Genomic DNA, 20,785 nt, shown 5'->3' with positions numbered 1-20,785 from the left:
TTTCTGATAACTTGTGTCCAAGCTGGTTTTCAATTACTCCACTCTATTCCAAATTCCTCAGAGGAAATGGAGACAAATTATATGCAAGATTCTTCTATGCATGTGCTCGTTTACCTGATGCAGATTTTCCATCCAAATGAACTATGCAACGTTGTGTGGGTGATTTTCCCCCTTTCCATCACAATGTCACTGCAAGGTCACCCGTGGCCCTGCCCTGGAGGCTGTCAAGTGTATTTTATATGCACGATCGTCCTGCTGTGACCATGTGGGTGGTGAAGCAAAGTACCTGAAATAGTAGATAATGGGTTTTGTTTTGCACAGGAAGATCAGTTTCATATAGAAGGGCCTTAACATTAAAAACAGACAGGATCTGATCCTTTGAGAAAAAAATGGTGTTGTTATGTTTCTCTTCTAGCGGTAACTTGTCCCAGCATTGAGGCTCAGCTCTCGGATCACGTCACCTGGAGACTGGTTTCGGGATCCCTGAATGAGTATGGAGCTCAGGTAGTCCTCAGCTGCAGCCCTGGGTATTTCCTGGAGAGCCAGAGGCTGGTGCAGTGCCAAGCGAACGGAACTTGGAGCATCGGGGAAGAGAGGCCCAGATGTCGAGGTGAGTGACGGGTGCCCTTCCCAGATGGCGCAGCCATTCTGAATGATTGATGTCACTGGCAGCCACCTTTAACCCACCCCAGTAAGTGATCGAGTCTATAGATTAGTAATATAACCAAATGGTATTTCCTGTCATTATAGTGATGAATATGGATTTTCTTGTGTCATGCTTAAAACATATGACTGCTGGATAAAAGGTTGAATGTTGTCTTTTTCTAATTAATGATCGCACTTTATATATGTAAAATAATAGAATATTCAGATATTTCAAATCAGCTCAAAAACAAATCCAGGCCTATGTTTAGAAAGATATCTCTTATTCCATGCACTGACTAGTCAAACCTAATTAGGAGCGTGGGAAATAGTATTTATGCTGAAGATATTGTATGCTTAAATAATGACTGTCTTGAAAAGGACGATTATTATTCTCAAAGGTACAAGATAAGCGGTTAAGCTTTTGAGTGGGTTTCATAATAAAAATGAATACATAGAGAAATAAGACAATATTCATGTTGTTCAGAGCACTATGTGATTCTGATATGTTTAACACAGAGTCGTTAGCAAGTTGTTCACAGGGAATTACCATGCACAAACCAAATAGTTAGACCAGTGTCAAATGTATAAAACACACAGCTTTGCAAGAATAAACCAGCATAAAAACAAAAAGGACAGAAGAATTAATGCTTTGCTGTCTTTGACATGGCCATTCTAATTCAACTTTAATAGAACCAATGGCAATTAAACACATATTAAGCTCTTCACCAAGAACATGAAGGTAAATTAGGGAGGGTTAGTGAACTTCACAAGCTCACTCGGAGTCAAGGTGGACAGTACCCCAGGTGCCCAGACAGCCCTGCCAGAAGCCTGTTTTCCACGTAAATTACTCATGGTTCCCTTGTCATTCTCACAAGGTCCTGGTTTGACTCATTACCTGCTTCCTGGGCTCCTAGTGCATTTCCCCTGGGTTTCCCCCCATCTGAGTTAGCGGATCCCCTCCTTTCCACATACACACCCCTAACCCCCTTCAAAGCATCGTGATTCAGAGGCTCAGTCCTTAAGGTCATCAAGGAGAGTGGAGGAGAACGATTTGGGAGCCTCTACCTTTGGCCTATCTCAGACTTTTCTAGACAACAACCTTTCTGTCAGTTTTAAGCCAGAATCAGTGTTAAAAATAGGCACCAGTGAACTTCCTGGGAGTGGGGAGCACATGCAGGGCAGGGCTTCTGCCAATGCAACAGTCAGTGTAGTTTTGGCTGGTCTCTCTAGCTGTCTGGGGCACCGGGGTAGGATGGTGTCTGCTGTGTCTTTGCTACGCCCTACACTTTACATTAAAGGCTCAGATCTCCATTCTAGGAGAACCAACACTGAAGGAGACTCATGTTTAGAACAGTGTTTACAAGACCAGGCTTTCCTGATTGTTGAACCAAACTCCTTAGCAGCAAGTTTCCACCTCCTTTTTGAGGGGTAGAAAGCAGCACTGGGATTCTACCATCCACAAATTGTATTTTTGTCTCCATCCTTCTGAAATCCTAGGAAATCTGTCCTCCTGACTCTAATGGACTTCAGTCTGGTGATTCTAACACTGAGTCTGGTCCAGGATCAGCACTCAGAAATCCGTGTATGCGGGGACATCTCCCGCTGACTCAGCACGTGGATGGATTTCATACATCGTCAGCTGTGCATTGACTGGCCTTGCTTGTCATGAGTGGTTGTACCGTACTTTGTGACTTGTCTCTCTTGAGTGTCATCATGATCATGTGACCTTGTCCAGAGTCAGTAGAGTCCATGAAGTCATTGCTTGCTATTTGTGTGTGTTTTCATTTTATTTATTTATTTGATTTATCTTTTATCAAGGTTACTAGATCACATCATCGCAGTGTGTCCAGAGTGAGTCCCTTCTACTTGACTCCATCTTGTCCTTCTGATGTCTTTGAAGTTGTCCCGTTCTTGCATAAAGATAGGATGTTTCATGCTCATCCTGATTTTTTTTCCTTGCCTAAGCATGGAATCAGCCATTCTCCAAGGAGCCCTTTTGGTGGATAATGGTGTTAGAGACCACTTGTGTTGTTCATGTTATTGGTGGGTAGGGAAAGCTGACACCAAGCCTATCATCATTTTTGTAACCAAACTGAAAGTTTTTTGTTTTCTTCCCACCAAAAATACTTGATATGGATATTTTAAATTAATTTCTGTCTCTACTGATTTTTTTTTAAAGTTTTACCCTACCCAAAGAGGTGATCAAAGATGTTCTTCTCTTTGCCAAAACATTGATGTTTCAGTGAGATATCACAGTGCCAACATTGTGTTCAAATTGGGGTGTGATCTGAAATCTCAATAGTCTTCCCCTCCCCCTCCCCAATTCTCTCTTTGGTTGAAATATTTTGGAAGTGATTCCAGAGAACACAACCCTAGAAACTCCATCAACAGCATCATTCTATAGACCTATAGACCTCTATGGGATATATACCCCAGCCTCTTCGACACTAGTGGTTTTCAAGAGCCTTCATCCCAAGCACCTCATAATGGTAAACGTTGTTGGGGGCCTCTCTTCATCCTCTGTTGCCATGGAATCATTACAAACACAATGTAAAACAACACAGACTTGTTGTGTCACAGTTTCTGGGTCTTCTGCTGAAGGTTGAGATCAAGGTGTTGGCTGCTCTTATTTGGAGCCAGAACTGGGGGAAGATGGGCCACACTTGTTTGTTGATGGAATTCCTGTCCATGCAATTTACAGCTGAGTCCTCACACTGTTGCTGATTCTGGCCTGGGAAATGCCCTCAGCTCCAGGGGGCCATGTGTAGCTCTGTCCAATGCACTGCCCATCCCTCCAGGCCCTCCTGTGATTCAAATCTCTGGCTCCAGGAAGGCCTCCATTCCTTTAAGGGATCCTCGACTGGGTCAGTCCCCACAGAAAATCCCATGTTGATTAGCTCAGAGAAGAAATTCACAACGTCATCATGGTTGTGCCTACATCAAGGGGAGAGGATTTTACATCAGGAAGCAGAAATCTCAGGGTACCATCTTTGAGCTGTGCTTCCCATCAGACCCCAAACACCTTTGTAAAATTTTTAACATAAATTCAAATCAAGAATTATTTTAATGTGTTTATATTAGTTCATTCAAATTTACATGGAAAGCATCATTGTTCATTTATTTAAAATAACAATGATACAATTACACCTTACCATGTACCATATTTCTATAAATAGTAATGACTGCTATCAAAAATAAAGGAAAAAATTTAGAGTCTTGACATGTACGTAATATTTTCTTGGTTCTATGAAAAATAAAAGTAAAGGTATATTTTAGTTCATTCTTGGCATAATACCTTTTAATTCTATTTTATATTTAAAACACGTGTGAGTTACGTTTATCTCCTGTTTCCCTGCCTTGCCAACATACACTCAGAAAACCCGATATGAATCCTGGTAGTAGAATACTTTGCAACTAAGTAAGTGCTTGATAAGCCCCAAGAAGTTCAAATGCTGCGGGACCCCTGGGTGGCTCAGTTGGTTAAGCCACTGCCTTCAGCTCAGGTCATGATCCCAGTGTCTTGGGATCGAGTCCCACATCTGGCTCCTTGCCCAGCGGGAGCCTGCTTCTCCATCTGCCTCTGCCTGCCACTCTGTCTGCCTGTGCTCACTCTGACAAATAAATAAATAAAATCTTAAAAAAAAAAAAAAAAAAAGAAGTTCAAATGCTGCTTAAGTTCTGACTTAAAATTAATTTAAAATGACACATTTGTAAGGCCGATTTGCCATTCTGAAGTAGCATGGTCACAAAAGAAATACCAAGTCACTCTCTACATCCTAATAGAACTAAACCAAGAGAATTTCCAAGGGTGTCGTTTTTCTAATCTCTGCTGTAACTAAGGAGCTAACATTGTATTTATGTGTGATGTAGTTGGTCTGAGGTCCATCTTAGAATGTTGCTGTCCACAAGATCACCTGGACCTAACTGTTTCAGTTATCCTCTTGCTTAAGGACTTGGAGATGTCCTCTTTTGCTAGCCCAATTAGCTCCAGATGAAGGAGTGATCCTTGACTACCTTCTAAGAATATCTGTATTGAGTACAAAAGCAGTGCTTAGTCACCACTTTTTGAAGGGGCTGTGTTATCGTAACTCCAGGCTACCTGAGACCAAACCCAGGTGAAAAGAACAGGAGACCTAGTCCCACCTTGAAACTTTGAGCTTTGCAGTCACTCTCTTTCAGGAGAACCAACTTCCAGTGGTTACCCCTAAAGAGACAAGATCACCAGATTCAAGTCCCCTCTCCAGACTGTCGTGTAGCTCCCTAGCACAAGGACTACATCCAAGTGGGAGGCTATTGACTTCTTCTTGTTGCACTTCTTTGTTTGACTTATTGCTTTAAAAAGTAAAAATAATAGGGCGCCTGGGTGGCTCACTGGGTTAAGCCGCTGCCTTCGGCTCAGTTCATCTCAGGGTCCTGGAATCGAGTGCCGCATCGGGTCTCTCTCTGCTCAGCGGGGAGCCTGCTTCCTCCCCTCTCTCTCTCTGCCTGCCTCTCTGCCTACTTGTGATCTCTCTCTCTCTCTCTGTCAAATAAATAAAATCTTAAAAAAAAAAGTAAAAAAAAATTAAAAATTATCCAAGAAAAGAAAGAAAAACATTTATCACAGAAATCTGTAAAACAGGAAGAAACCATCTTTGCATTCTTAATTTTACATGTAACTCGCAGAGAGCCTTACACTGGGAGTTCATCATATTATAGATATTCAGAAAACACAGCCTGGACTCTGGACTGTGGCTCCTTCCTAAGTGCTAATTTAGAGTTAAATTAGACCCGGATCAAATGAGGACGTAGGCGGGTGGGTCTTTGATAACCTCCCATTTGTAACTGGGGGTGCACCTGGGTGATCATTACGTTTCTAAAATAAATTCGTTATTGGCCTCTGCCCCCTCCATTACCAGCGGGTTCACGCACACAGCAAGCACAAGGGAGTATGTGTCCATCCGCCTGCTCCGTCTGTCCTAGGAAACTGCAGAAGGAACGTTCTCCCTCCCTTCCTTGAAGGAGCGGACGTCGACCATTCAGAGCAGCCTGAAGTTGAATTTTCCGATCACGGACTCACAAGTACTTGTCTGAGTGGCATTAAAGAACTCTCGGGGCGCGCTTGAGCCCAGGAGCAGGGCCGGCATGTGGGAATGTTTTCACTCCGAGCCAGGCTTCTTGGCTTCCTTTCTCCAGGCCGAATACAATGACCTCAGACTGTGGCCTACAAGCCTGCCTTCGCACACGCACAAAGGATCATGTATCCTTTGACCTTTCTGCGTGACAAGCAGCCCCCCATACGTATGCACGCCACCTCCTGTGTCTGCCGTCCTTCTCTGTGTGTAGGCCTCTTCCAGAGAGAACATCGTTGGCAGTCCCTTCTCTTGACCTTACGCTCTTTGCCCCCTCACTAATAATAGCCATAGTTCTGATGGCACTGCCGGCCTGGCAGGCATGAAAACCTCGTGTCACAATAGGGTTTTTTTTTCCAGAGTTGGGGATTTCGATATGAAGGTACTCTTGGGACTGAAGTCCGGGGGAAGGAGGCTTCCCTGCTGGGGGAAGGGGAGACAGGTGGCTTGTCATTCCTGGGAAAGTGAGGGGACCCCGCATGGACGGCATGTTGGGGCAGAGTGCGGGCAGGCGGGGCTCTCCAGCGGGTCCCCCTCTGTGTGCGATTCGCGCTCTGACAGCTCAGAGGCCGGGCTTTAGACTGGGGGCGTGAATATGTCTTTAATGGAAAGGGAGAAGGAAACGGTTCATTTTGAAAACTGGAGGGAGAGAAGAACGTGGAAATGAGGCCTTACCTGGGGTGTTTGACAGACTGTGTGTGAGTGTGTGTGTGTGTGTGTGTGTGAGTGAGTGAGTGTGTGTGTGAGTGAGTGTGTGTGAGTGTGAGAGTGAGTGTGTGTGAGTGTGTGAGAGTGTGTGAGAGAGTGAGTGTGTGTGAGAGTGAGTGTGTGTGTGAGTGTGTGTGTGAGAGTGTGTGTGAGAGTGAGTGTGTGTAAGAGTGAGTGTGTGTGAGTGTGTGTGTGTGAGTGTGTGTGAGAGTGAGTGTGTGTAACAGTGAGTGTGTGTGTGTGTGTGTGTGTGTGTGTGTGTGAGTGTTGGGGAGTGCTCCAGTTCAATTACAGTAGCTTTCCCCGATGAGTGCAGCCGTGCTCATTAATGAATGGGTTTGCTGCCAGCGGAGACTGCGCCATCTGAAGCCCCATCATCCAGCTGCTGAAAAGCTACAAGTTTGCTCCATTAGTTCTTCTTTCCAGTCTAGTGAACCTTAGTGGAGGACAGACCTAAAATACGTGCGTTCCGGGATATTTCCAACAGAGGCAGAAAGAATGGTGCAGAAGCAGAGCAGAGCGAGCCTTGCTGCTGGGCGTCCGCGGAAGGCGCGGGTGACCTCTGAGGTCGTGCGCTCAGACCTCACGGCTGGTCAGCACTTTCCTGACCCTTGCAGAAGTTTCTACACACCGTCCGGTTATACTAAGTGACTCCACGTGGGTCTTTAAATACCATAATTCAAGGTGAAGTTCAAAGCATGTTTGGGAAAGGCTTAATGAAAAGTTCATAATAAATGTAAAAAAATAAATTATACAGGATTTCGTTCACATTTGGTACAGCACACATGTTAACAACGTTACTAAATTCATGAAACATAACGCCGTAAGAGTTCAGGGACCCCCAAAACCAGTCAACCAACAACCTTCTGCTCATGACCTCTTCTGGAGCTGAACGGCCAGAAAAGCCGATGAGCGGTCGCCCCGGAACACACACCACCAGCCTGTGTCTGTCTGTGTGAAGCGGAAGTACGGTTATGACCCCTCCGAGTAAGGTCGGCCCGGTGCAGGAGACGGTGAAGGCCACACCCGCAAACTCGTCTTCACGTGAACTGTCAGTAAAGGGGTCCACTGATGCAGCTCACAGGATGGGTCCCAGGTCTGCTTTGCCCCGGCTAACCCTGACCGAGCCCTGGTCCCACGCACGGCGTTGTTTTGCTGTTTGCCGGTGTCCTCTCTCTGAATGCAGCGCACGGTTCTGGGCAGCAGGTGCTGCTGTCAGCCCTGGGGAGAAGAGCTAATGAGAGCCCAGAAGCTGGAGGAGATCTTGGCAGAGCTGGCGTTGAACCTGAGTAGCCTGAAGGCAGAATCTGTTCTTACTCACCGTCTTACCTTCTCTGATCTGTGGACTGTTCACGGGGACTCGGGAATTGTTGGCCACGCGCCACCTTTGCTCTGAGCCCCTTGTGCACGGTGACTCACTGAGTGCCGTGGGAGCTCTCTGTGCAACTCTGACAGTGGCCTTCAACGCCTTGGTGTGTGGGACACATGTAAGCCCCTGAAGAGCCGTCGGCCTTGATGACCTTGTGGTTTCTTCTTTCCCTGAGATTCCACTGACCGTTTGTGCTCCGACGTTTCAGGGTTCCGCGTGCAGGGAGTTGGGTGGTGCCATAAGGATCAACAATGAAGGTGCCCATTGACTGTATCTCCCCAACCCCGATCACCCTGTGCTTGAAAGTAGACCCTGATACTGATCCTGCTGGGAAAGCAGGTGTTCATCGGGGGCTAATGGGACCCCAGCTACAACACCTGGAGGCCTGGATTTTGTATATTTTAGTTCTCAGGAAGGCTCAGGGGCCCCTGGGTGGCTCAGTCAGTTCAGCACATGCCTTTGGCTCAGGTCATGATCCCAGAGTCCTGGGATCGAGTCCCACATTGGGCTCCCCGCTCAGCAGGGACCCAGTTTCTCCCTCTGACCATCCCCCCCGCCATGGTTTCTCTCTCTCTATCTCTGTCAAATATATAAATAAAATCATTTTTTAAAAAAGAAATAAATCAATAAAGAGAGACTCCACATGGCCACAAAGTCAGTATTTTTTTTAAGATTTTATTTATTTATTTGACAGACCGAGATCACAAGTAGTCAGAGAGGCAGGCCGAGAGAGAGGAGGAAGCAGGCTCCCTGCAGAGCAGAGATTCGGGGCTCGATCCCAGGATCCCGGGATCATGACCTGAGCCGAAGGCAGAGGCTTTAACCCACTGAGCCAGCCAGGCGTCCCCACAGTCTGTATGGAGCTCTCCGTCCCAGTGAGTCACGCGGGTCAGCGGAAGAAACGGTGAACGGCGGCCTTGCACTGGAGCAAGCGCGCTCAGTCGTGTGCCGCCGTCGCTGGCCCGCGCAAGCTCTCTCTCCTTCCCGCCTTCCTGCCCTCCCAGGTCCAGTCACCGCCTGGCGGTGCTCCCGGCTGGGCCCCCAGGAGGGCAGGTGGGCAACCCATGCGTCTGACCAGCCTCCTTGTGAAATGATGTGTATACACCGCACGGTTTTGGAATCCGCTCTAAATGCTCACATTTTCATTTCAAGGGTGTAAGCAGGAAAATTAAGCTTTCTATGTGGTTGACCTTCTATCCCTAAGCAGATATCCCCGTCCCTAATAAATATTTTTACCAAAGATTCAGTCTTATTTATTTATTTGTAAGGTTTTATGTATTTATTTGACAGAGAGAGACACAGCGAGAGAGGGAACAGAAGCAAGGGGAGTGGGAGAGGGAGAAGCAGCCTTCCCGCTGGGCAGAGCCCAATGCGGGGCTCGATCCCAGGACCTTGGGATCATGACTGGAGCCAAAAGCAGCTGCTTAATGACTGAACCACCCACACGCCCCTGATTTTGTCATTTTTAAGCAAAAGAATAATCTGTGGACTTGAAACAATTTTCACTTTTTGTTTTCCTTCCAGTGATCTCCTGTGGAAGCCTCTCCTTCCCCCCAAACGGTAACAAGATCGGCACACTGACGGTCTACGGGGCCACGGCCATATTTACGTGCAACACGGGCTACACCCTTGTGGGGTCTCATGTCAGAGAGTGCTTAGCCAACGGACTCTGGAGTGGCACGGAAACGCGATGTCTGGGTAAATTCATCTAGCCTCTGGCACATCTTTCATTCACATAAGCCTTAAAAATTCAGTACGGTTGGGCAAAGCATGGCACTTCTTGCTGTAAATGTTCCCACTGAGCTACTAAATCCTCCCTCTGGTGTTAACACTCCACTTCACCCCGGGACTTCCTCTGTAAGGAGCTAAAGGGATTTTTTTTTTTTTTTTAATCTGACCAATAAATGAAGGTCACATATTGCCTTAAGTGACTTAAACACTATTTTACAAAGTGCTGAGGACATCACTGCCCTTAATGTCGCCAGGATTTTAGGACACACAAACATGATATTCAGAAATACGATGCACTTTATCTTTTAAAACTTTTAAAAATATGTCAGTAAGTAGTAAGATCAGTCAACGTTTAGTGCGATGAATTATTTCAGATGGAACGTGTGTACAGTAACTGGTTCTTCCTTTCCCCCAAGGTGAAAATTTGATGCATGCTTGTTTTAAAAAATTGAGTTGAAAATTTTATTCATTTGAAAAATCTTTTGTGAATAAACATAAGGAAATTTTTGAATAGGCAGCTTCAATGTATACTGATTTATAATGCTCCTGTAGGTCTCCAAGTAATTTGTAAAACATGTTAACTGCGTTTCGCCCTTTCGACTTCTTTCTGGGATCTCAGGAATTTTGTAGTCACTCAAAAGCTATAGAAGCTGGACAGTTTAAGCTTCTGACTCTCTGTGGGCCGGAAATCACGTCAGAACCAAAGCAAGGACCAGTAAATTTTGAATAGTAAAAATCTGATCTTTTTACTTGAGGTGATTTGAAGAAATACTCAGGAAAATTGGGGAGAAAAAAAAAAAACAGAGATAATGAAACTAAAGTAGTAATTCCAGAGAAAACCAGCAAAGGGAGTTTCTCAGTTATCCAAAAAATGGTACCTGCTTTCTTGAAATCACTGTGACCCCTCCATGGAAGCTGCTAGCATTCTACTGTGTGTGTGCACGTATATTCCCGTTGGTGTGGTCAGTGTGGTTTTCCGTGGACTGCAGAACCCCCTTGGACTATGTGTGATGCTTTGTGTTCAGAGTTGCTAATGCTTCTGAGATTATCTGTCTCCCTGACCATTCTTCTGGGGTGTCTTGTTCATTGAACACCACCCTCTTCAAGGCAGCTTGCGTTGGGGTCGGTCTTCTTGGTTCTCGTCTGTGACATCAACACCGTAGAGGGGAAGCAGGGAATCTAAAAAATCTGCATTTCTGCTATGACTGCGATGATGGAGAGCAATGGTAATTTACGTTTGATTAGGGCTGATTACTGACGAAAATCTCATTGAGTAAGAGTGTCATTGTGGCCTTGGGGAGTTTGAGTGGCACGTCCAATTTCTGGAACTGTTCTATTAGGGAGCCTGCTGGAGTCTGATCCCAAACAAGCCTTCACCTTTCCTGTGGGATCTTCTGACTAAAGACTTTGAGGTAGTAAGGTTGGGCACATCCTGCATGGTTGGCCGGGACAGGGTGCCCAAAAGTGTGGCTTTGGTGTGATGCAGTATATCTTAGAAGCTTCTGGGAGAGGGAGTGTTCAGAAGAAATTTAAACTGGAAATGAAGAGCGAATGTATACTATATAAAATAGTATATAAAAATTAGCATTCTAGAACCTGGATCAGAATATAAGGAATATTGAAATTAGAAGAGACAGAGAATCTTAAAGAAAAACTACTTAAACAATATTAGATATGACACCGTCATGTCTTTTTACGAAGCAGTGAGTTTAGAATGGGTAATAAACTTAGTGTAAAGATGTTTAAAAGTCAGTAGATATGCTTTCACAATTATGACTGAGACTTGAAAGTTTAATTCATAATATAGGCCTCTCTTGGAGATATTGTGGATCTGGTTCCAGACCACCACGATAAAGCAAATATCACAATAAAGTGATCTAATGATTGTTTTGGTTTCCCATGCATATAGAGGTTGTGTTTACACTGTACTGTAGTCTATTAATGTACAATAGCATTGTCTGAAAACAATATATACCTTAATTTAAAAATACTTATCTGGGGCACCTGGGTGGCTCAGTGGGTTAAAGCCTCTGCCTTCGGCTCAGGTCATGATCTCAGGGTCCTGGTATCGAGTCCCGCATCTGGCTTTCTGCTCAGCAGGGCCTGCTTCCCCCTCTCTCTGCCTGCCTCTCTGCCTACTTGTGATCTCTGTCTGTCAAATAAATAAATAAATAAATAAATAAATAGCTTAGCTGCTCAAAAACAATAACTACCACCTGAGCTTTCAATGACTTGTCATCTTTTTGCTCGTGGAGGGTCTTGCCTCAGTGTTGGTGGCCGCTGGCTGATCAGGGTGTAGATGCTTACATCGGGATGGCTGCGGCAATTTCTTAAAATAAGAACATTGACGTTTGCTGCATTGATGGACTCTTCCTTTCACAGTTTGTCTGTAGCATAAAGTACTGTTTGATAGCCTTTAGCCCCTGTAGAACTTTATTCAGACTGGAGTTAGACCTTCAAACCCTGCCACTGGTTTATCAGCTACGTTTACAGAATGTTCTAAATCCTCGGTCGTCATTTCAACAGTCTTCCCAGCATCTTCACCAGGAATGGAGTCCATCTCAAGAGCCCACCTTCTGGGCTCCTGCGCGAGAAGCAGCTCCTCGTCTGTCCGAGTGTGACCCCGAGAGCACAGCGGTGCAGCCCCGTCTGCAGGCTCCTCTTCGGATGCCCATTCTCCGGCCCCTTCCGCCCCGTCTGTGGGTCCCTCCTCCACCGAGTCTCGGACCCTCCAAGTCATCCGTGCGGGTTGGATCCCTTCTTCCAACCTCCTCTTTGTGCTGATGTTCTGATCTCTTCCCAGGAATCACAGATGTTCTCAGTGGCATCTAGAATGGTGAGTCGTTTCTGGAAGGGTTTTACTCTGCCCAGATCCCTGAGAGGAATCACCATCTACGGCAGCTGTGACCTTACGAAACGCATTCCTTCAGCGAGAAGACGTGAGAGTTGAAATGACTCCTTGATCATGGGCTGCAGGACAGACGCTGCATTAGCGGCGTGAAAACCACGTCACTCTCACGGTCCGTCTCCATCAGAGCTCTTGGGTGACCGGGTGCCTTGTCGGCGAGCAGCAGTGTTTTGAAAGAAATCTTTTTCTCTGAGCATTTGGCCCCAAAGGTGGGTTTACCGTACTCAGTGAACCGTGTTGTAGACAGACGCACCGTCATCCAGGCCGTGTCGTTCCGTGTGTAGGGCCCAGGCAGAGTAGACGGAGCGCGATGCTGAAGGACACTAGGATTTTCAGAATGGGACGTGCGCGCTGGGTTCCACTTAGAGTCACCGGCTGCATCAGCCCCTCACAGGGGAGCCGGCCTGTCCTTCGCAGCTCTGAAGCCGGGCATTGACTTGTCTGTGGCTGTGCAAGTCTGAGATGGCGTTGTCTCCCGACAGAAGGCTGTTTGGTCTACACCGGCAGTCCGTTGTTGAGTGCAGTCCATTGTTCTCTGAGCTGGACCTCCTGGGTGACTTGGCTGCAGCGTCTCCGTGGGCACCTGCGGCCTCACCTGGTCCTTCACGTCATGGAGACGGCTGCTTCCCTGAATCCCACCAGCCGAGCTCCAGAGGCTGCAGACTTTCCCTCTGCAGCTTCCCCGCCTGCCTCAGCCTTCACAGAACTGAGAATCGAGCCTTGCTCTGGATCAGGCTTTGGCTTAAGGGAACATTGAAGCTGCTTTATTCTCCTGTCCAGATCACTCAACCTTTTCCACATAAGCAATAATAAGGCTGGTTCACATTATTATTATCACGTGTGTGCTCATTGGAGTAGCATTTTTAATTTTCTTCAAGGATTTTCATTTGCATTCACAATGGGGCCAACTGTTCAGCACAATAGGCCTTGCTTTGGGCCCGTCAAGGCTTTCCTCACGTCTTCCTCAGTAAGCGTAATCATTTCTCGGTTTTGATTGAAAGTGAGAGACATGTGACTCTTCCACTCGCACTCTGGGAGCTCACTGCAGAGTTATTATTCAGCTGATTTTTTTTTTTTTAAAGATTTTATTTATTTGTCAGAGAGAGAGAGAGAGAGCGCAAGCACAGGCAGAGAGAGGCAGGCAGAGGCAGAGGGAGAAGCAGGCTCCCTGCGGAGCAAGAAGCCCGATGCGGGACTCGATCCCAGGACGCTGGGATCATGACCCGAGCCGAAGGCAGCTGCTCACCCAACTGAGCCACCCAGGCATCCCAATTCGGCTGATTTTGATATTGCTGTGCCTGCGGGAGCAGGACGGCTGCAGGAGAGTGACGGGAGGGCGGCTGGTCAGTGGCGCGGTCAGCACGCGCCCATGTCAGTGGAGTCCCCGTCTCACGCGGGCATGGCTCGGTGTGCTGCAACCCAGTGGCAGTGCTGAAAGCTGAGAGCCCTGGCCAGAACCGCCTAACAAACAGAACCCGAATGATGGTCAGAATTGTTAAAATGAGACTTGGAGACATGAAGTGAGCAATTTCTTTTATTTTCTTTTTATTTTTTAAAGCTTTTATTTATTTATTTGAGAAAGAGGGGGAGGGGGGGAGAGCACCAGCAGGGGGAGAAGCAGACTCCCTGCAGAACGAGGAGCCTGAGCCCGGCGTGGGGCTCCGTCCCAGGACCCTGGGACCACGACCTGAGCTGGAGGCAGACGCTTCACCAGACGCCTGAAGTGCGTAGCGGTGCGGGGTCGTCACAAACCTTCCTTCTGTGGTCACGCAGTGTCTGCGAAGCACAAGGGAAGAGAGGTGCCTGTGCGCGGAACACGGCCGTGCAGCGGCTCTTCTCCCGAGCCGCAGACTGTCGATGTGTCGATAACAGCGTAACTCAGGAAGAACGGACGTCCTGGGACCCACAGAAACGCAGCTGAGGTAAACAGGAGAACAGACATAAAGTCAGCGCTGGAGGAAATTCTACAATGGTCAGACGGACCAAGGGAGTCCAGGCACCAGTCCTTCGTCTGGCACAGGAACGAGATAAACTAGCTAGCGGATACCACCATAGTCTAAAAATTACCTCGATGCCTCACTTGGATGTAATAGTTTGAATGATTATTGTTTAATGATGATGAAAAATGTACAATGCATTTTTCAGTTTTATTGAATCTTCAACTGAAGGTATGGGGAGTGCTTATCACTCCTATTTATAGATAAGAAATAACTTAGAACAATGAGGAATGTGTCCAACATTATAAAATCAATAGTATCACAAATGGAATTTAAACCTAGGCAGTTCGACCATAGAACACAGACTTCTGGACATTAGGGAATATAGTATATTTCAGCAAATATGATATATTATTTTGCCAATAATTATATTCCTCAAAATCAAGAAGAAATAAAAAAGGCCATGGGCTATGGGCTAATTCTGACCACTAAGGTAGAATTGTCTGGTCAACTAGAAGTTAAACAAGCCCAGGGACTAGACGAGACCTCACCCCAAAGCACACACCATCAGAGGGGGTTTTCTGCCTTTGTTACACACGGCTAACCTTGTCCATTCTCTGCTGCTCCCAGACCTCTTGCTTACCAGTCTTCCCAGTATCTTCTCCCATTTCTTGTCATCTCAGTTATTCCTCTGTCCCTTCCTATGGTGATGGATCTGGCTTTTTACCAAGCAGAATGACCTTACGTGACTTTCAGGTTCCTCTGGACCCTATGAGGGTAAATTGGACAGGGAAAATGACTTATAATGACAATGAAGACAACCAATAAGAATATTTTCCAAAACATCCAGAAAATAATTGATATAATCCCCTGGCTTCAACTTTAAAAAAGAGACATCCTCTAAATGAAGCAACCCCTCAAAACTCTGACTTTGAGAAACAAATCGCTCCAATGAGGAGAAAATAGGAAACTGCCCAAAGAAGCCAAGGTGGTTACACAAGACGTCCTCCACGGAACTCAGTGTGCTGGCCACGCCGCGCCCCAGCGTCAGTGAGCCAATGCAGTAAGGTGAAGGTCACGGAGGTGAAAGATGGTCCGCCACGAGCAGGAAATGTGAAAAGATCCAGGACCATGAAAATAGAAGGACCATGGGCAAGTTATGTTTGAAATAAGAACCAAATTCACTCATTGTGATTGCTATCAAAATAGCGGATGGTCCACGTAAGGTAGAACGTTCAGCGAACTCTTCCTTCTGTCTTCCATGTCAGAAATGGTTTTGGTGCGCAAAGGTTACAGCATGCGCTTGTATTAGAAATCAGGGTGCGAGCAGAGAAAGCAGTCTGTCCAAGAGCACGTGAGAGCTTCAGGCGGGTGGCTGAGAGGACCCGGGGCGGTGGCTGAGTCACTGGCGGTGCCCCTGTGGGACGTTAGTAAAAGGAAGTACTGCAGTTAGAAGAATGTCTCCTGCGGCGTTCACGGGAAAGGGAAGGAAGCAAGCTGGCAGAAACTGCGGCTCTGTTAACTGGATGACACGCCTAGCCGATCATGGACTCTGTTGTTCGTAAGGTCTTTGGTGATGTGTTTATGAAGAGCTACTACAGTTTCACAAAATAACATTCAAGCCTGGGTCCATCCCGGTCCAACATTACTCTTCGACAGAAATACTCTTTAGAAATGGTGCTTCTAAGTTCTCAGCAAGGTGTAGATCAAGATTTTCTATGATGGCTCTTACAGTTGAGAAAGTGTAACATGAGCTGTGCGTTTTCTTTTCACAATTGCTGGTGGGGCGAGCCACGACGGTGTTGATCACTGGGTTGAAGCTATTGGAAAGTTTCTGGTAGTCTGGTTTTCTCCCTCATTCTGGACCATTCTAAGACTTTTGTTCATATCTTGGGTCAGATCTAGGAGCATAATAATATTAGCTGTGAGAGTGAAAATACATAATTAACAGCATATTCAGGATCTTTTCAATTTGAATGATAGATAAATCACATACAAAAAGAATGGAATTAATGGAAAATTTCAGTCAAAGTGAAAAATAGGTACCTTCTCATGTACGTGATGGCAAGAAAATTAGGAAATCTTGGCACACAAGGAAGGACTTGGTGTTTTGGATAACAGAAGGTTCATAGGCACCCAGCTGTGCCAGAGGCTGATGACCAGGCCTCATGAACAGGTTCCACCCCCTTCTCTGTGTGTCTAGGAAGCCTACATCCAGAACGATGGTTTCACTTCAGTGAAATAATTTAAGTGTGGACGAGCAATTGGCATGGTCCCGAGGTAAAGGGTCTGGTAACCGTAAGAGTTGGCAAATGTTTGAAAGACTCCTGATCATCAGTGTGGCAGAGAGAAAAGTTAGGAAGCAAATAACAGCTATTTTCAACTATTTTAGATGCTACTGAGTGAAGATGGAGTAAACAAATTTTGGTCATTTTCTTTCTTTCTTTCTTTCTTTGTCTCTCTCTCTCTCTCTCTGTACACACACACATACACATACACACACACACACACACACGTCAGCCCTGATTGACACCAACCATAAGGACCTGAACTGAGATCTCCAAGTTTTAATCAGGCCTCAGTTGGTAGGGACAGGAGAAGAAAAAAAAAAAAAAAAAAAAAGGAAAGAAACAATAGTAAAATTAATTAAATGCATCTTCCAAAAGCAGGGGCCAGGCTTGCTAATGTCATTAGTGATGTCTAGTTCCATAATTTGTTTGTAATAGCAAGCAATGTGCAGAAAAATAGTTTTCAGGACCCATATAAGAAATACCTTCCCTTTAATTATTTGTCGATGTGTTAGTTCTGCCCCAGAATGCAAAGAAGAGTTGGGCACTGCCGGCCTGGTAGGTTTTTACACGGGATCCTGCAGCCTCTGAGCTTACCGGAGTCCCTGTGGCTGGTGCTTGTTGTTATAATGCAGAATACTTTGATGAGAGCATTTTTCCAATCTGGGGGTGAGGTAGCTCATTGATTTTCATGGTTACTAGAAATGAGATGTTGCTTCTATTTCCTATGGACCATGGACCATATTTCCAGTTGGAGCCCTGTGGTTATTTCCAGGGAGTTCCAGCAGGGAAGCCCGTGCCAGACTGGCCCCGATGATCCGTGCTGCGGAAATGGCTAAGCACACGGACGGGCGGCACTTCCACAGCGTGAGGCCTGAGACTCCACCTGCACAAGGGCTGGGTTTCAGGAGATGAAGGGTGATCTTTGCCAAACATCCCGGCCTGAACCATGCTGTGCTGGAGCCTGCTGGTCTGAATTCTCTGCCAGAACCCTGGAGACAGGATCCCGTGAGGGGGGCTGGACGACTCTGTGTGCAGACATCATGGCGACTAGACTCCATGGGAAGGGAGGCCCCTGTGCACCAGAGCATTTTTTTTTATAAAGTTTAGCCCACACTTAATTACCATTGTTATAATACTACTGGGGTCTCCCCAGGCTCCACAAATTGCCAAGGACTTGTTCTAATTCACCATCTGTGCTGCGAGATGCTACACATCTCCCTGGGCTGGAGAATTCAGCAGCGAGAGTACTGACCCCATGTCTACTCATCACATGCCTCATAATCCGTCAGGGAAGCCTGATGATCCCCTGGCTCCCTTAATTATTTTCTTCTGTTTATCTTCCCTGTGGTAGTTTGCACTGAACCCAGCAGAGAGCACACAAGACTAGATGAGGTGGTGCGTCTGTAACACAGGTCTCCTGCGGTAGGAACTGACATTAATCTTCTGATAACATTTACATCATTTAGATTATTTCACACATCATAAGGCATCATCTCCCGTTTTAATGTGTAGCCTGTGAGATGTCAGTGATAGATGGAGATGTCTCTCACACAGAAGAGCGTGATCTGTTTTTTGTGTTAGATTGTTTTGCTAGTATTTGAAATACGTTTGCCTTGCTATATTAGAGTGACCTGTGAGCATATGAGTTCTTTGTACGGATAATGTCATGGTGACATTCGTATGGGTAAAATGACTAGATGACATGATTCAAAATAATATTGTTAGACCACATTTTTTTTCAGTTCTTAGAGAACAAAATGGGAACGTATTCTTCAAATGCCTGGTATTTTGTGATAGATCCATGTAAAATATTTTTACAGCTGATTATGGGAATGCTTAGTTCCATTATAGCACAAAGATGGTGTCAGAGTAGAAAGTTCATGCCCCCCGTCCATGATCTTAGCTATACTATCTCCCATGTAAAACGAGGCCGTAGGACACCAGGGAAGGGAAAGTTTGGAAACAGCCCGTGCTAATCGTCACGTGTTACGTATGCGCCATCAGAGGCTGGGGGAGAAATGTCCCGAGACCCTCGCGAGCCACAAGCACTTCTGTCTATATTTCTGAATATTTAACTATACTCACTTAATTCCTCAGGAAATATGCCGTAGGATGTAAAGGTTAATAGGATGCAAGTCTTCTTTTTTCAGGAATTTATAATCAGAGGAATAAATAAGATAAATACCAAATACCTTTGATAAAATCTGAGATGAATGAGTGGCCGCAGAGAGCACGTTAGGGCAGGAACGGGAGGGGCTGGTAGAGGCAGCGTCATGGAGGGAGCCACACCGAGAGACAGGAGGAGTCTCCGCACGCAGAGGGGAGTTGATTCATCCAAGGAACGGAGACGCAGAGCCGTGCAGGAGGTGACCTAGATGCCACGGGGCGCTTGGTCTACCGGCACAGACCATGTCACGGGAAGCAGTCCTTGTGGTCACAGGGCGATGAGGGTCTGCCCTCATATGGCAGCACAGTCAGGGAAACGAGGCTATGTGCTCCCACAGACTCGGCCTCTAGGGGATGCTGGAGCAAGACCTGCTCTCAGAGCTCATGATCTAACAGTGGCGCTAAATGGGCGAGAAAAATCATGGTTTTGCTTGCTGAATTCACAACACCACGAAACAGCAAAAAAAAAATCCAGAAGTATGGATATTATAAATGCATGGTAATAGAAATAGACTCTCCTATTTCAGGGAAACCTAAAATAAGGGAGATTTTTTTTTTTTGATCTTTTACATTTCTTTTCAGTGTAGCAGAATTCATTGTTTATGCACCACACCCCGTGCTCCATGCGATCCGTGCCCTCCTCAATACCACCACCAGGCTCACCCAGCTTCCCGCCCCCCGCCCCTCCCAAACAGTCAGATTGCTTTTCAGAATCCGTAGTCTGAGTCAGAGGGCGTAGATGTATTCTAGGCAGACAAGTTTGGGAAGGAAATTTAAGGCATAGTGGGAAGTGACGGAGTGATTGTTTGGGGGGTACACAAAAAGGGACGGAGGAAGAATTTCTGGAAGCCCCAGAGCCTACCCAAATCCTGAAATTTTATTTACATTAAGCATGGCTTAATTAAATAATTGCCCTTGACTAAGACGTGTCAACAAAGATTTGATGCACATTTTTTTGTGGTGTGCGGCGGACCCTCCTCTGATGTACTAATGCACGAAGTGCTCTTTGGCCCATGCAAGCGCCGTACTGGGTCACCAACGGAAACACGCGCGCGCTGTCCCGGGTGCCACATGTTCTCTTACTCAGGCAAAGTTGCTGAGCCCTGTCCCTAGAAGTCACACTTGCAGAAGATAAGAGTTTCATCTGCCAGTATTCAGATGTGTTCCTTTAATATGTACAGATCTGAAGATTTAAATGCATCCGTCCAGTGATGTTTAATGCCAGCTGGTTTGCCCTGCATTTAAATGAATCAGAGCCACCTGACATTTCGTGACTGCTAATACTCAAGAAGAGCTTATAAACAGGCTTTGGAATCCACTGTCAAATAACCTTGCCCTTAGCCCAAAGCCAGTGTTAGTACGTGGAATGGACAGAATGAAACAAATTGCGTGTCTAATTTGTATAGAATTAGATTAGGTCCCGGCCATTTATAATGATTATTTTATTTTCAGCAATGAGTACCAGTAATCACAAAGCTGTGATTTGTGCAAAGGTTGAATATTTGTTTTGTAGATTTTCAAAAAATGTATACCTGTATTCTGATTTAATCCCCAGGTCAATATTAGCATTAGTGCAGATACAAGCCGACACAGAGAAAAGGTGACCTTACGGTAGTGAGCTCTAAGTATGGGGGGCAGCCGGCTGTGTGTGCGTGTGTGTGTGTGTGTGTGTGTGTGACCCCATGGGGGGAGGGTGATCCAGCTTAGTTCCTGCTAACGCATGATTCCATGCCAAAGAATGCAGGGCTCCAGGTCTGTGCATGGCACACCTACACCATGGAAGATATCGTGCCCAACATTTCTTTTTCCTTTTCTGTTTTTATAGAGAGAGAAAAGCAGAAAGAGCGGGGTCGGGGTGGAGGGCCAGAAGGAGAGGGAGAGGGAGAGATCTCCAAACAGACTCCGTGCCCCGCGCAGAG

The 20,785-nt window shown here is 46.1% G+C and overlaps 1 protein-coding gene across 1 annotated transcript in view; it reads left to right on the top strand.

Moving 5' to 3' along the window:
- CSMD1 (CUB and Sushi multiple domains 1) overlaps positions 1 to 20,785 on the top strand; it is a 1,942,714-nt gene that overhangs the window by 1,860,526 nt on the left and 61,403 nt on the right. The window contains exons 51-52 of the mRNA XM_059384481.1: positions 416 to 610; positions 9,358 to 9,531. Coding sequence (XP_059240464.1) covers positions 416 to 610; positions 9,358 to 9,531 — 369 coding nt within the window. The remainder of the gene's footprint in view (positions 1 to 415; positions 611 to 9,357; positions 9,532 to 20,785) is intronic.

The sequence above is a fragment of the Mustela nigripes genome, chromosome 18 (genome assembly GCF_022355385.1).
Source record: "Mustela nigripes isolate SB6536 chromosome 18, MUSNIG.SB6536, whole genome shotgun sequence".
NCBI lineage: Eukaryota > Metazoa > Chordata > Mammalia > Carnivora > Mustelidae > Mustela > Mustela nigripes.
The sequence above is the reverse complement of the archived record's forward strand: the minus strand, read 5'-3'. Positions and strand labels throughout refer to the sequence as shown.